This window comes from Cucumis melo, chromosome 4, assembly GCF_025177605.1.
Source record: "Cucumis melo cultivar AY chromosome 4, USDA_Cmelo_AY_1.0, whole genome shotgun sequence".
Lineage (NCBI taxonomy): Eukaryota > Viridiplantae > Streptophyta > Magnoliopsida > Cucurbitales > Cucurbitaceae > Cucumis > Cucumis melo.
This window is the reverse complement of record NC_066860.1, coordinates 18,957,158-18,970,878: the sequence shown is the minus strand read 5'-3', so window position 1 is coordinate 18,970,878 and position 13,721 is coordinate 18,957,158. Positions and strand designations below refer to the sequence as shown.

Here is a 13,721-nt window from a genome sequence, read left to right as displayed (position 1 = left end):
TAACAAAACACAAGAACAAACAATTCCTAATGTTGAAATATATATTCCTAAAAAATGTGTTTTCTCATTGACAACTTTATGTTGCATTATTGAAAGGAATTTCAAGAAGACAACAAAAATTTGGATCAAAGCAATAGGTAACAATAAGTTACCTTAAAATTGTATAAAAAATATTGTTTATAAAGAAATTCTTTATTTATATATGCAAGTCTTACACTTAAATTTTTATATGCAAGTCTTACACTTAAATTTTTATATTTTAATCTAATTATCGTAACTTATTTCATGTACATCTAATTCTATTACGTTTTAAATTTAGTACTTTTAAATTTAGCACAACCTAAATATATGCAATGCGTGTCTTTTGCTAGTAGTAAAAAAAGTAAAGTTAGAAAGAATGAAGAATAAAGAAGAGAATAAAATGAATGGTGATGTTTAATTAAGATGAAGAATAAAAATAGGATTCCTAATTTTAGAGTAAATCTCTATTGTATTCGTAAAGAGGGTTAAAGCGAAATTTAAAGTATAAGACGTCCCTCACTTGTAGGGGTTTGAAAAAGTAAGCAGCCACAGGCAGCCACACCATACTTAGAGATAATGCATTATCCTTTCCACGACACGAAACCGGCCACAAGCAGCTCCAGTTTCTTTACCATACATTTTACGCTACGCTACGACACCACCAACTCCCCAACTCCATTCCCACATTCTCTTTCTTACTTTTTCCCATTTTTTTTAAACTTCCACGCATTTCCTACCTACAACCATATACTTCCATTTGGGTCTTGGGATACACCTCTCGCTTCCACTGTTTCAATGTGTTCTTCCAATATTACATCATTTCCAACTCTGCAGGAACTGAATCTCAAATATAAGCCTTCCCATTTGCGGGAATGTTGAAATTAGCGTCCCATTCACACTTACGCTTTGTGGGTTTAATCCCATTTTGCGTCTTCTTCACACTTGAGGGTATGTTGGATTATACGCGTATCGATTGGTTATGTTCAGTTGGGAATCCAGAATGGGCTAAGGTACTCATATAACTGCATTCCATTTTCCTTTCTCTCCATATATACCAATTGTTAGCTTTTATTCTAATGGTGTCTTCTTCAGATTCATACCAAAGGGTGTCTTGTACAAGACATTGAGAAACATGGCTACTACCCAATTAAAAAATGGTGATGATTTCAGATACCTTGTTGTGCGGCCGGGGAAGGGTGGAATCAGGGACGTTTTCCGGTGCTGGGTTTGGCCGGATGGCGACGGTGGACGGAGATTTTTCGAGAGCTCAGAGGAGGGTGTTTTTGATGCGAAGGTTTCGGGAAGCAGGTGGATCATTGTAGTATCAGTTCTGATTCGAAAAGTTATAGCGATTTTGGGGAAACCATTGGAGTGGACTGGCAATGTGGTGGAATTCACTCTCAATCTTCTGTCTATGAATGCCAATCTTCTAGGATTGCTCTGCAATATTGTACGCGGTGCGGGACCATAAGCTTTTAAATCTCAAGCAATTTTTTCATCACATGTAGATTTTACAGAATAGGTTGCATTCATTGATTGTTTGAAAAGTTCTTTTAGCCCACAAAAGCTTTCCCTATTAAAAGAGTTTTTCCTTGTGGTTTAATGACAGATTGACAATCAAATCTTAAGAGAAAGTGAAATTTTTTCAATGTGGGTTTATTGACTATTTTTGCTAAATTTTCCCAATTAATACATGAAATCTCTGCACTTTCTGAATGTTCTTATTCTTAAACCACTGAATTTGCTGCCATGATGGATGAGCAGGAGAAGTGGTAGTGCCAAGGAGGGGCACTGAGACTTTTATCAGCACCGTTGGTCTTTTAGATGGGCGAATGGATCTATTAAATGAAGAAAAACTGCTTAAAGGAACTACTGATTTTGTTTCTGAAGAAAGAGGCTTAGGACTTGAAATGGGCAATCGGTATCTAGTGGACCTTTGCGTCATGGCTTCAAAATTATCCTACGAGAACGAAAAGGTCATTCAAAATATTGTGCTTCGCTATTGGAAGGCAAGTTATTTCATTGCTTCTCAGCCTTCTATTTATGTGTCATTTCAGAGTAAGACATTCTGTGTCAGCTTCAGGTTACGTGATAGGATCTCTAACTTTGATCTTTAATAATGAAGCAGATGCATTTTGTGGGCTTCTACAATTGCTGGAATGGTAAGAAGAAAACTCGCATCTTTATCATATTAGTGATAAATAATTCTTATTTAGTTTCATTTAGAGCTGACTCTTTAGCCAATTGGTTGATTAACCTAATAACCGAATTCTGTTTTTCTCTTAACCATGATGGAATTGGGTAGATTTTCAAAAGGACAACTGTACTCAGGTGTTCATATTGTGTAATAAGCCTAAAGACGCGAATTTGATATTGATCAGCTTCAGAGGCACTGAACCCTTTGATGCAGATGACTGGAGCACAGATTTTGACTACTCTTGGTACGAGATCCCAGAAGTCGGGAAAATTCACATAGGATTCTTAGAGGCTCTTGGTTTGGGCAACAGAAATGACACCAATAGCTTCAATGGTCACCTTCAGGCAAAAACCAGTATTAGCTCCATTGCTTCAGATGTTTCCCATGGTAGCACAAGTCCATTTGGGCATACCAAATCAACAATCTCAAACCTTGATCAAAACATTGAACATTTTGATGAAGTTACACCAGAAGTGGAGCAGTTGACTGCATATTATACGGTGAAACTTCAACTCAGGAGATTACTTATGGAGCATAGAAATGCAAAGTTTGTGGTCACTGGTCATAGTTTAGGCGGAGCACTTGCAATATTATTCCCTACAGTTCTCGTGCTGCACAAGGAAATGGAAATAATGGGTAGGCTATTGGGTGTATATACATTTGGGCAGCCCAGGGTCGGGAACAAGCAACTGGGGCAGTTCATGGAGCCCTATTTGGTAAATCCCATTCCAAGGTACTTCAGGGTTGTATACTGCAATGACATTGTACCAAGGTTGCCTTACGACAATAAAGCTTTTTTATTTAAGCATTTTGGAGTTTGTCTATACTACGACAGCCTATTCATTGAACATGTATGTACATTGTCCAACTCCTGTGTCGTGTGGATAAGCTAGACTTTTTAATTATGAATCTGAACCATATTATGAATAAACTTCTCTCATTAAGAATATAGTTGTATGATGTTCTATTAGTTCCGTTTTTTGATACTTTGACCCAATTTGTGGTTCTTATTCTATAAATTTGTTTTTTCTATTTGCATAATGAAGAAAGTAGATGAGGAACCGAACAAGAATTTCCTCGGGATTAGATACCTGATACCAGAATATCTCAATGCTTTGTGGGAGCTGCTCAGAAGCTTGCTGATGGGCTACACACATGGACCTGAGTACAAGGAGGGATGGTTTTGCATATTGGTAAGGGTGATAGGACTGGCATTTCCTGGTATTTCTGCTCATTGCCTCACAAATTATATTGATTCTGTGAGGCTTGGAAAGAAGAGCCAATCCCTTTGAAGATTCCAACGATTGTTCACTTGGCAAGGCAAGGGCAAGCTAATTCCGTTCCTCCACGTGCTATAGCTTCTTCCAATTAGGGATGTTTTAAGGTTAGCAGTTTCTGACCCAGACACGTTTTATAAGTAGGATAATTGTTTGTCAATATATAGTGGAAAGAATGTTATTCTAGAGGTTGTCTTATTCCTAATTACCTACCCTGTGTTACTGTAGTTGAAAGAACAATACTAATCTTGATTACCAAATCTTCTTGTCTTTCATATATATTGCCAAGTCGAGAAGACAAACTGTAGACTGACTCAGTTGAAGACAAAAGATTGTGTCCTTAAAAAAGAAAAAAAAGAACAACTTTCTTTGCAATCAATAGTTAAGTGGGATTGGATTAGATAAGATTTCGGGTTATATAAATATAAATATTGGTGGCACTCTCCCTTAGTTGATTGTGATTGTTTCATTAGAATATATTCTATTTAGCTAAGCTAAAAAGTTATGGATGTTAAAGATCCTACACAGAAACATCTTCCACCGTAGATTTTGTTCCGAGTGTGTGGGACATTTTTTCTTTCCATCTTTTGCATCCCACTTTTCTAGAGAACGCTCACCCCATGGATAATCTAGTCTTGCTCCATTTTGTACATTTTCTAGAAAACTCGGGCTGTTTAGTTAAATAATAAATACTACCAATTCTTTATTCAGCTCAGAAGCCTTACCCTTGCTACCTCCCCCTCGTTCTCCATAAATGATTCTCTTTGTACTAAATTAGGCCTCAGCATCGTTTGTTAATCATTTACCAAGATTCCAGAGTGTTATCCTCATTACATTATTCCATGGAGATACATTATGGTTGGTGGTTTGGTGGTGGTGGGGGGACTATACAATTATTTGGGACAAGATGTGTTCGTTCAATTAAGAGATGGCATTCAGACAATACATCATCATGACCTTAGTAGAATTTGGTATAAATCATTTCATAATATTTCTCCATTACTTTGCAGGAAAAAAAAAAGAACTCACAAGTGTGTTCAACTCATATGTTAGACTCTTTCCAAGATTAGTTCTAAGTGGGGATGGATATCCATAGATTTTTCTTATAAAAAGAAAACCCATACCCTTGTAATGAAACGTAGTTTAGCTCTCCTTTTAACTATCTAGCTTCTTTCATATTCCTATCCGGTGGTGATGAGTAATTTAATCGGTTGGTTAGGAAGAAAAACCAAGAGGAACAATAAAAGAAAGAGCTTACAATTAATGAATATAGATTACAGCTCTCAAGTTTATGATAAAAAAGTTAAAGAGGAAGATGACAAATGAAGAGAAAAGATCAACTGTCAAGCCACAAAAAGATTACAGTACAGTTCAACTAATGAAACCAAACACCATTTAAAGACAAACCATTTGTGTTAGTCCTCTAATGTTTGCAGGTTCCAACGAACTGAAGCAATGTGGGGGTTTCAGAACCAATGCAAATGCAAAAGTTCAGCTTGCAGTAAATTTCCATGACCAAACGTGCTCCAAGTGTTAATCATCATCTGATTAGCAATGCATAAATAATTATGAGCTCAGAATTAACAAACAAATGTTTACTGTGTACAGCATACCAATAAACCAGAAGCAATCATAAGGCATGTGTTTGATAAACGAGAAACGAGAAAGATGGTGCCAAGAATACGGTAAATTTAGAAAATGAGATGGATGAGTCCAGTTTGTACGTGGATTCAAGAAGTAACTACTCACCATTACTAGGGTCAACGTGTACAAAAAAGCTGGCAGCCACTATGAGATAACATAGAATAAGCATTAGACCTTTGAAATAATTTGATGTCCCCTCCTGCAAATTTGACCAACGCCGAGTTATACAAAACTAAGATATCAATCGTTCTACTACTATGAATGGTGCTTTGCATATAAATGAAAACCCATTAATGGAAATGCACCAAAAAATTCGAAGTAATAGTACTAAGAACAGCTATTAAATTGCAAATGAATTTAATTACAAGAGGATAGATTGAAGATATCACACCTGCAACATAAAAGCCACTACTAGCACAGTGATGAACAACGTTGCTGTTTCAAAGAGTTTAAAGTTTAAGTCCATTGGTTTTCCCATGCACCATCCAACTACTACGCAAAACGGGATCTACACACATCAATAACACACAGTCAAGTTACCAGTACAAAATCAATTTCCAAGCCAGCACAAGGTTTTTAAGACCTAGGGTTAAAATCAACCGTTATTAGAAATTTAGAACATGTTATCATTCTTGTTTTCATTGCTCATTTTTTAAGGAGCAGCTTATATGATAACTATTTTTGTGCACATTTTCCAAAGAAAAAGGGTCAAATTTGAGAAACAATGAGTTCCGGTTTTTTTTCTCTCTTGTTACACGTACCCCACGTTTATCTCTCCTTTCTTCCAACACATTTTTTTTTACTTTTTTTCTTAATACTTTCTTTTCCTTTTCTTTGTTCTTTTCCCTTTATTTTATTTCTTCCTCCTTTTTCTTCTCCCTAACCTTATCATTTTTTTCTCTCTCTTCATTAAGAGCCTTCAACTATGGTTATTTTCTCATATCTCTATTATTTTCCCTTGATTTCCGTAAGATTTTGATTTTTTTTATTAAACAAATAAAAAAGATATTTCATGTTTACCATTACTTTTCAAAATATTAAAAAAATAATAATAAAGGAGGAAAGCAAAAAGAGAAAATCACCGTAAATGCAATAAAAATATTTACAAAATGTAGTAATTCAAATTCTATTAACGATAAATCTGAAATTTTATTATATTTTGGTTCATTTTGTTGTATTTGAAAAATACCTAAAAAATTTGTCAAAAAATAGAACATTTGACAACATATTTACCTTCATACAAGAATCAAGTATAATAAATTTTATCTTTTAGTGATTTTGATCTATGAAATAAATAATGTCAATTTTTTCTATATTTGAAAAACAAAAAAAAAAAGGTAATTTTTCTCTTTTTTTAGATTTTATTTGTGTATATAATTGAGTCATGAAAAACATAATTTTGAAAGGAAAGAGATAGAAGTAAAATTATAAATTATTCTAATAGAACTAACTCAGGTAAGGTAAGACAACATTATCTAAGATGTGGGATAACCTGTCAAATCAATATTGAACTTTAGTTGAAGAAAGTTTCAATTATTATTATTTTGCTTTGGTGAAATTATATTCCATACCATGAAGTCTTTTTAAAAATTTATATTTGTTTTAATGCATGCTATATAATATATTATATTATATGTTATGAATTTTACTATAAAAACATTTCTGATTCTGATTTTTTGAAGTAAAAAGGAAAAAGAATCAAGAAAGAAAAAACGAAGAACGAGAGTGGCATCAAATGGAGCCTAAAACATAATCCACAGCACATACCACAAACATGGATATTTGTGTAGATGATCCAATAGCAACTCCAAGAGTGATGTCCTACAATAACTTTTAGGTCAATCAAACCAAACAAAAGAGATGATTGTGATTGGAAGAAAATAATAATAATAAAATTAAATAAATCCAGAAAGTGCTCACAAGCTTATCCTTCATGGCAAACATGATTGCACTTGCATGTTCAGCAGCATTTCCAACAATTGGCAACAAAATTACACTAATAAATGCCACTGGCAAATTTAATGATTCAGATGCTCCCTGAGAAAAATATCCACAAACTACTTAAATTTACAAGGATATGTTACCCTCATTGGGCAACTAGTAAGGATAAAGATAGAGAGAGAGAAGATGATTAAAATCATTACTACCTAAAGAATAGTTACAAAAAGTCTTGGTAAAAAAAAACATGAAACCTCGTCTAGCACCACATCAACACATCAAGTGTGAACGAAGCTTGTAAAATGAATCTTTGGATATGGTTTATGACAACTGCTTTATATGGATCAAATTTTGATTACATATTTCAATTAACTAATATTTGATATTTTGAAAAAACACCTTTTGTTCTTCCGTATCTTCTTTACTGTAATCCTTCTAGAAAAGGAAAAAGTTTATAAATTTCACTTAAAAAAAAAAAAAAGCATTGAGCGAGCTATCAAGAACAAAAAAAAAAGCATTGAGCTACCAAGAAAAAGTATCAGAGTCAGCCAACGGATGGACAAGCAAAGCAAACAATAATAGAATGCCAATAATTGTAGTTAATAATTTAAAAGCAATTAGAATAAAATTTACCTGGATAGCATCAACAAGGTATCCAGATAAAATAGATACCCATACAGTCAAGATGGCAAGCCATCCAATTGCTTCCCAAGCAAAAATCTCAGAATCGTCCTCAACTTCTCCATCAACTTCCTAAAAAAATATAAAAAGAGGCTAAAACCATTAGAATTAAATGCACATCTGCTTAAAATGGAGTTCTGGAGTGGAAAAAAAAACTGTTGATCATTTCCTTGATTATGCATTTTTTAAGCGTGGGACTACTTAACAAATAAAAAGTGCCCCTAAAGACATATTTGAATTGACTAGAGAAAAAAGTGTATCAAAAACTCGTTTCCATTTAAACCTTTTTGATAAAAACCTGTTTAAAATAAAGTTTGAAAGTTCCAAAAGTCATTTTGAGTGTTGCCTGCACTATGAATTATTTTTAAAATTAAACACTTGAAAAGCTAAACCAATTGATTTGTGACTCGTTTGTTAAGTTTCCATTCTTCAAGGATGCATTCCCCACAAGTCCAATTAAAGTTATCATATGTAAAACAACTATGTGATTGAGGTTATGTATGATAATTATGCTACGGTCACATTAGCATTTATTATTGATGGTACTAGTTTTCTTTTTTATTTCTTCTTGAAAAAAATAAAATAAAGAATTTTCAAGCCATCGTTTCAAGCTCGCCTCTAATAGATGTTGCAAATCCTGATTCCTAATTCGCCCTAATAGTTGGAACATATTATAGTATGTTATGGATAAAAGAAGCCAAGTGAAGAACTATTGCTTTTTTAACTAAAAACAACAATTAAAAGCAAGATCCAAACATAGATCCAAAGAGACTCACCTCGTCAAGAGGACCATAGAGATTATGCTGACTTTTTAGTTGAAAGAAAAGGTAGCTTGCATATGCAATTAACATTATACAACTGCTAAATCTTGAAAGAGATAATGCTGACTCTCCCGAATGAAGTTCTGTGTGTGTGAAATGAAGCACAGCCGGAAAAGTCGTTCCCATTACAGCCATCAATAACAATCCTGAATTCACAACAGCAGCACCCTGTTGCAAAATAGTCATATATCTTAATGTAAACCAATAAAATGCAAGTAAAATATCTCCAAAATAGAGGTAAACCATAGTGCCATGAGAACGAAACCTTGTACCTTATTGAAAACCTGCACCTTCTTATGATGAATAATTCCACCAGTGAAGAAAGCGCAACCAAGCACAAGGAGCATATTTGACAAGATTGACCCCAGCAATGACTGTTGAACAACCCTAATCATCCCACTCTTTAACGCATATATCGATATGATCATTTCAGTTGCATTTCCAAATGTTGCATTCAAAAGACCACCAACTGCAGAGACCATTGGCATTTGAGTTATTAAGGAAACTAACCAAACAGCCACCATTAAATGATCAAAACAAGCCATGTTCTTTGGATCAGGTAGCACTCAAACCTGTTGGTCCAGTGTAGAAAGCAAGCTGCCTGTCACAAATATTTTTGAAAGTTAAGTGTAGCACAAATGGAATAATATGAAATCTTAAACATAGAATATGGGAAACCAAATCTTACTCAGTTGCATAACCAAGACGTTCCGCCAAGGGTGTAATTCCAAGTAAAGTGAAAAAAAAGACCCATCCCTGACATATAAAACTGACTATCAAGGAATTATGAACCATGAGACAAATCATACAAGCCAAAGTACTAACCAGCAAAACGATCTCAAAAGCAGAATGTTTGAATATCCAAAATGATATTAACAGATCAATAGAAGATGGTCATAGACCATATCTTCATTGAATCAAATAATAAGAAACTATCTTTGATAGTCTAGGAGCTTCTGTTCCATGAAAAAGTTACCCAATACAACTCTTTCACCATTTCTTTCTTCTCAAATCCAATCATGTCATTTACAATTGCAGAAAATCAACCAGTAAAATTATGAAGAGGAGTAGCTCTTACATGCTTTCCCGTTAAGTAATGTAGCAGAATTGCCAAAGGACCAAAAGGTAGTAACACGTTGATCTTTGCTCTAACCAACACAATATAAGCACTTCTAAGAGGTCTAATACGAATGTTGTTAGTCTTCCACCATCTTGTATCAGGGGAAGAACGCACAGCAGCCGTCTCACAATCAAAACTATGCAATACGTTCTTCGCAACTGGTGATGACTTCAATGGAATCTCTTCATCTGATAAGTAATTTGTTTTCTCCTCTGTTGATCCCATCTACAACCACAGCTATCTCGATCAATTAAACCTTTCCACTACACTAAAATACAAATCTGGGTTGATTTACATATACAACTCATCAGCTACTTCATCTTCCACAAGTCAAATCCAAAGCATTATTAACTTAACAAAAAGAAGAAATCAGATCGAGTCGAGATTAAAACGAGATTTATTTACCCAAACAAGAAAAAGAGCAAGAGGGTATTTACCAGATTGGAGATGAACTTGAACTGACGCAACGAGGATATCCAGGTCGAATCTCAGCTGGAGAATGATCAAGAACTCCCCAAATCGAGCTGAGATTCCAACCCTCAAACGCAAGAAGGGGAGAAAATAAGACAAGAAGCAATCGGGTCCCACTAATTTGGATCGTATAGGTAATTTCAGTTGCTTAAAAATAAAATCTCTGGCCAACACAGCCGGCAAAGGCCAGCCAGAAGGAAAGTTCTTCGAAATAAGATTTTCGACTTCACCAAAATTATAGATCAAGCGAAGAAGAAGTCGAGTTGGGTGGCTGATAGGAAGGGGAAGGCAATATAGCGAAACTCAACAGCAGCTAGGAAGCTTCTGCGAAATATCGTCCTCTTGCGTCTTCCCCATTTAATTTTGACTTGTTTATTTATTACATTACATTACATAAAGTATGTATTTTTAAAAAGTAATAATAAAAACAGAATAATTAGACGTAAACTTCTTCAAGTTCAAACAAAATCCCATTACAAGTTTGAAAAACACCTCTTCTTGGATGGGGTTAGATTCAGTTTTTAATCTTCTTTTCAGTTAAAGATTTGACTTTAATAAGTTTGAAAAGAATAACTGATGTATTTCTTTGGTGGGTACTTAGCAGAAGGGAAAAATGAAGAACCTCTTGTTGTGAATAGAGGACCAGCTGAGAAAAAAAGTCCACCATTGCGTTTTCAACTTAGGAATTAAAATGGGTTTGGCCTAAAAAGCACAAAGTTTTAAGTCTTTTAAGCCTCTCTCATTCTCCATCTCTTGTGTAAAATTGCAAGTTCGACTTCAATAACATGTGGAAGAAAAGGGGATTGTGGAAAATGCAAACAAGAAGTCTAGACCTTCTCCTCCAAAGCTATTTCTTCTTATCTTGATCCATTCAAAGTGCGTGATTTTAGTGACGGTTGAACTGGCTTTAAGCGTAAGGTAAACTCAAGGAAGTTTTTCAACAATAAAGAGTCTCGTGTTTAGATGAGATTTTTGTCATCATAAAAGGTCAATTTCAAGTCAAAATGCTTTTCATGATGGGCGGATTCAACCCCTCCCCCCCCCCCCCCCCCCCAACAATGACGATAAAATATGATATGATTATCAATTCCATGAAGTTCCCTCATCTGCCATTTATCACCTTTGAATTGAATACCAGAAAAAGAGCAAAGGGCATTGCAGAGGAGATCATATATTTAAACAGAACAGAACAACCCCAATCATTAAACTCTCGGGTCCTAACAAAGTGAGGCCATTGCTATAGAGCTATTATATGCTATTTGATTTCACAGACATACAAATGATTGAAGAGGCCACAAATATGACCCAACTTTGGTAAGAATGACAAGAAAAGAGAGCACCAAGAGTCATATATTCAAAAGAAAAACATAATCTAATCTAACAAGCTAGAGTTAAGGAAAGTTAAAACGAATTTGATTTAGCTTGATTGATATTTCAGCCACCGGCAAAAGATTACAGAATTTTTGCATTGTTTGTTCTGAAAAATGTCGTGAAAAACAGATTGATTTACTGATTCTAAACAGCAAATAATTTACCATTCCCTTGGGCTATTCCAGAAAAATTACAGGACAATAATGGCGGTCGTCATGCTTCTCAGGAAGACAGAGTAATTCAAGGAAAAAAGAAAAAGAAACAAAATGAGAAAAATATTAAAAGACTGTCTTGTTGTCTCAAGAAAGGCTGGAAGGATGAAGAGGCGGAGGAGGTAATAGTTGACGAAGATTCTGATGATGAGCTTGCTTATTCTGGAACTGACTTGCTCCATTTTTCCTTGTTATGAACGCATGCTCCAGTAATGCAGCTGCAGTCCATCTCTTCCGAGCTTCTCTTTGCAAACAACAAGCAATAAAGTGGCGGAACTCCGGTGAAGCAGTGGCCGGGGCCTCTGGTGGCTGAGCCATACATATAGCACACATCAAGCTAGCCCAATCCCCAGGCCTCTCAACAGCAAGAGGAAAGCGACCCAGATAGAATTCCAATATGCTAACCCCAAAGCTCCAAATATCCCCTGCATAACCATTGTACTGACCCTGATTTAGATCGGAATTGATTCTCTCAGGGCTCATATACGCAATAGTCCCAACCGAGGAATTACAAGGGTCCATAGTCTGTTCCAAGATTCGACCGACGCCAAAATCAGCGATCTTAACCTGCCTTCGAGAATTGATGAGAAGATTGGACGGTTTGATATCGCGATGAACGATACGTCGGCTATGAAGATAAGCAAGACCGCTAAGAATCTGGCGAGCCAAATCAGAGAGTTGATGTTCTTGAGGGATGTGTGTTCCTTCCAAAGAACCCCGATCCATATACTCAAGAAGAACCTGGATTTCACCGTTATGATCAAACATATCATGGCACTTAACAACATAGGGATTGTCAACGTCACGAAGGATCTCGACCTCACGGCACATCTGAAGCCTAACCGCATCTTCGTGGTTTCCGTAAATGACCTTGAGAGCATAAACACGACCGGTGGGACGGTGAACGACTTTGTAAACGGTACCTCCACATCCGCTTCCGATTCGGCTGACACGCTCAAACTCAGAAAGGGTGAAAGGTTGACGTTGGTGAGGATGAGGGTCAGGGGGGCGATTGGCGTTGTGGAGTTGACTGGTGGAAGGAGGAGGCGCAGAGTTGGAGGAGGTTGGAGGCAAAGGAAGAGGAACAGCCAAAGATGTGTTGTCCCGTTGAGGAAGATGGAGATTTAGATGGGGACGGCGACGAGTACGATCGGTGGGAGGATTTGTACCTGGAGGCGGCTGGAAAGGTCTCATCGGCACTGACGAAGAAGAAGAGGAATCGAAAAATGGAATAAAAATGAAAACGCAGAAAGAAAATTGAAGAATAAAGATTGAGAGAATGGATCGGAGGAAGAAGAAGAAGAAGAAGAGATTGATTGATTATAGTGGGAGGGATTAAAAAGAGAAAGTTCTTGGAAGAGGGGAAAGGAGGGGGAAGAAAAATGAGGGAAACCAAATTAACTTTTTTTTTTTTCTTTTCCTCTTTTTCTTTTTCTTTTTCTTTTTCTTTCTACAAAATGAAACGGAGGAAGGGAAGAAAGTGTTGTGTAATATGTATGTAAGTATTATTTTCTATGCTTTTTTTTTTTTTTTTTTTTTTTTTATTATTATTATTATTATTTGTGTATGTGTGTGTGTGTTGGGGTTAATAGAATAAAAATAAAAAAGAAAATGAATATATTAGATCGAGGGAGAGGTCGAAATCAAAAGAGGGAATCATATAGATATTATGGAGGAAGAGGGAAGGGAGGGGTGACGCGAGTGGAAGGGGAGTGTAGAACACGGACCAATTGGGTTTAATAACTATTGGAAACACTCCATAATTTCAGAATGGGAGCGTGTTCTTTCGCACCATTCTCTACGTATATCATATATCATTCATTATATCTCTCTCCCTCGTTTCGGTGCACTTTTTTCCTTTTTTTTCTTTTTTTTTTTACATCTCTGTCACTGTATCATACAATTATACCCTCCCCTTGTCTGTTTGTTTGTTCAAACCCACCAAACCCCATTTTCTCAAGCCCAAGC

The 13,721-nt window shown here is 35.8% G+C and overlaps 3 protein-coding genes across 8 annotated transcripts; 1 reads left to right on the top strand and 2 right to left on the bottom strand.

Moving 5' to 3' along the window:
- Positions 1-562: 562 nt before the first annotated feature.
- LOC103501974 (triacylglycerol lipase OBL1) lies at positions 563-3,755 on the top strand. 3 transcript variants are annotated; one of them, XM_008465760.3, is made up of 6 exons: positions 563-1,031; positions 1,114-1,478; positions 1,786-2,030; positions 2,150-2,183; positions 2,327-3,069; positions 3,265-3,755. In XM_008465760.3, the coding sequence occupies exons 2-6, from the start codon at positions 1,154-1,156 to the stop codon at positions 3,508-3,510; spliced, it is 1,593 nt and encodes a 530-aa protein (XP_008463982.2). In that variant the 5' UTR covers positions 563-1,031; positions 1,114-1,153; the 3' UTR covers positions 3,511-3,755. The 3 variants fall into 3 exon arrangements, with proteins under 3 accessions (XP_008463982.2, XP_050939772.1, XP_008463983.2); XM_051083815.1 differs by having other exon boundaries at positions 583-1,031; positions 1,192-1,478; XM_008465761.3 differs by having other exon boundaries at positions 584-1,031; positions 2,432-3,069.
- Positions 3,756-4,736: 981 nt separating this feature from the next.
- Positions 4,737-10,527, bottom strand: LOC103501973 (vacuolar cation/proton exchanger 3-like). Of its 4 annotated transcripts, none has more exons than XM_008465758.3 (12): positions 10,137-10,527; positions 9,658-9,980; positions 9,268-9,335; positions 9,152-9,180; positions 8,852-9,048; positions 8,535-8,747; positions 7,711-7,830; positions 7,060-7,176; positions 6,907-6,960; positions 5,531-5,647; positions 5,245-5,338; positions 4,737-5,039 (listed from the first exon to the last, which is right to left on the bottom strand). In XM_008465758.3, exons 2-12 carry the CDS (start codon positions 9,922-9,924, stop codon positions 5,029-5,031), a joined length of 1,287 nt encoding a protein of 428 aa, XP_008463980.1. In that variant the 5' UTR covers positions 9,925-9,980; positions 10,137-10,527; the 3' UTR covers positions 4,737-5,028. The 4 variants fall into 4 exon arrangements, with proteins under 4 accessions (XP_008463980.1, XP_008463981.1, XP_008463979.1 ...); XM_008465759.3 differs by having other exon boundaries at positions 9,658-9,967; XM_008465757.2 differs by having other exon boundaries at positions 9,658-9,924; positions 10,137-10,526.
- A 1,044-nt stretch (positions 10,528-11,571) lies between these two features.
- LOC103501976 (mitogen-activated protein kinase kinase 5-like) lies at positions 11,572-13,224 on the bottom strand. Its single transcript, XM_008465762.3, has one exon. It carries the CDS (start codon positions 12,945-12,947, stop codon positions 11,841-11,843), a length of 1,107 nt encoding a protein of 368 aa, XP_008463984.1. The 5' UTR covers positions 12,948-13,224; the 3' UTR covers positions 11,572-11,840.
- Between the last annotated feature and the right edge of the window lie 497 nt (positions 13,225-13,721).

What these genes read in the sequence shown, in the direction of transcription:
- LOC103501974 (XM_008465760.3), top strand. Translation starts at nt 1,154, where the DNA reads ATGGCTACTACCCAATTAAAAAATGGTGATGATTTCAGATACCTTGTT. An exon ending in CTTCTACAATTGCTGGAATG is followed by an intron (nt 2,184 to 2,326) that starts GTAAGAAGAAAA and finishes GGAATTGGGTAG; the next exon opens with ATTTTCAAAAGGACAACTGT. An exon ending in ACAGCCTATTCATTGAACAT is followed by an intron (nt 3,070 to 3,264) that starts GTATGTACATTG and finishes TGCATAATGAAG; the next exon opens with AAAGTAGATGAGGAACCGAA.
- LOC103501973 (XM_008465758.3), bottom strand. Translation starts at nt 9,924, where the DNA reads ATGGGATCAACAGAGGAGAAAACAAATTACTTATCAGATGAAGAGATT. An exon ending in TCTATGGTCCTCTTGACGAG is followed by an intron (nt 7,831 to 8,534) that starts GTGAGTCTCTTT and finishes ATATTTTTTTAG; the next exon opens with GAAGTTGATGGAGAAGTTGA. An exon ending in CACAAATATCCATGTTTGTG is followed by an intron (nt 5,648 to 6,906) that starts GTATGTGCTGTG and finishes TGATGTGTGTAG; the next exon opens with ATCCCGTTTTGCGTAGTAGT.
- LOC103501976 (XM_008465762.3), bottom strand. Translation starts at nt 12,947, where the DNA reads ATGAGACCTTTCCAGCCGCCTCCAGGTACAAATCCTCCCACCGATCGT.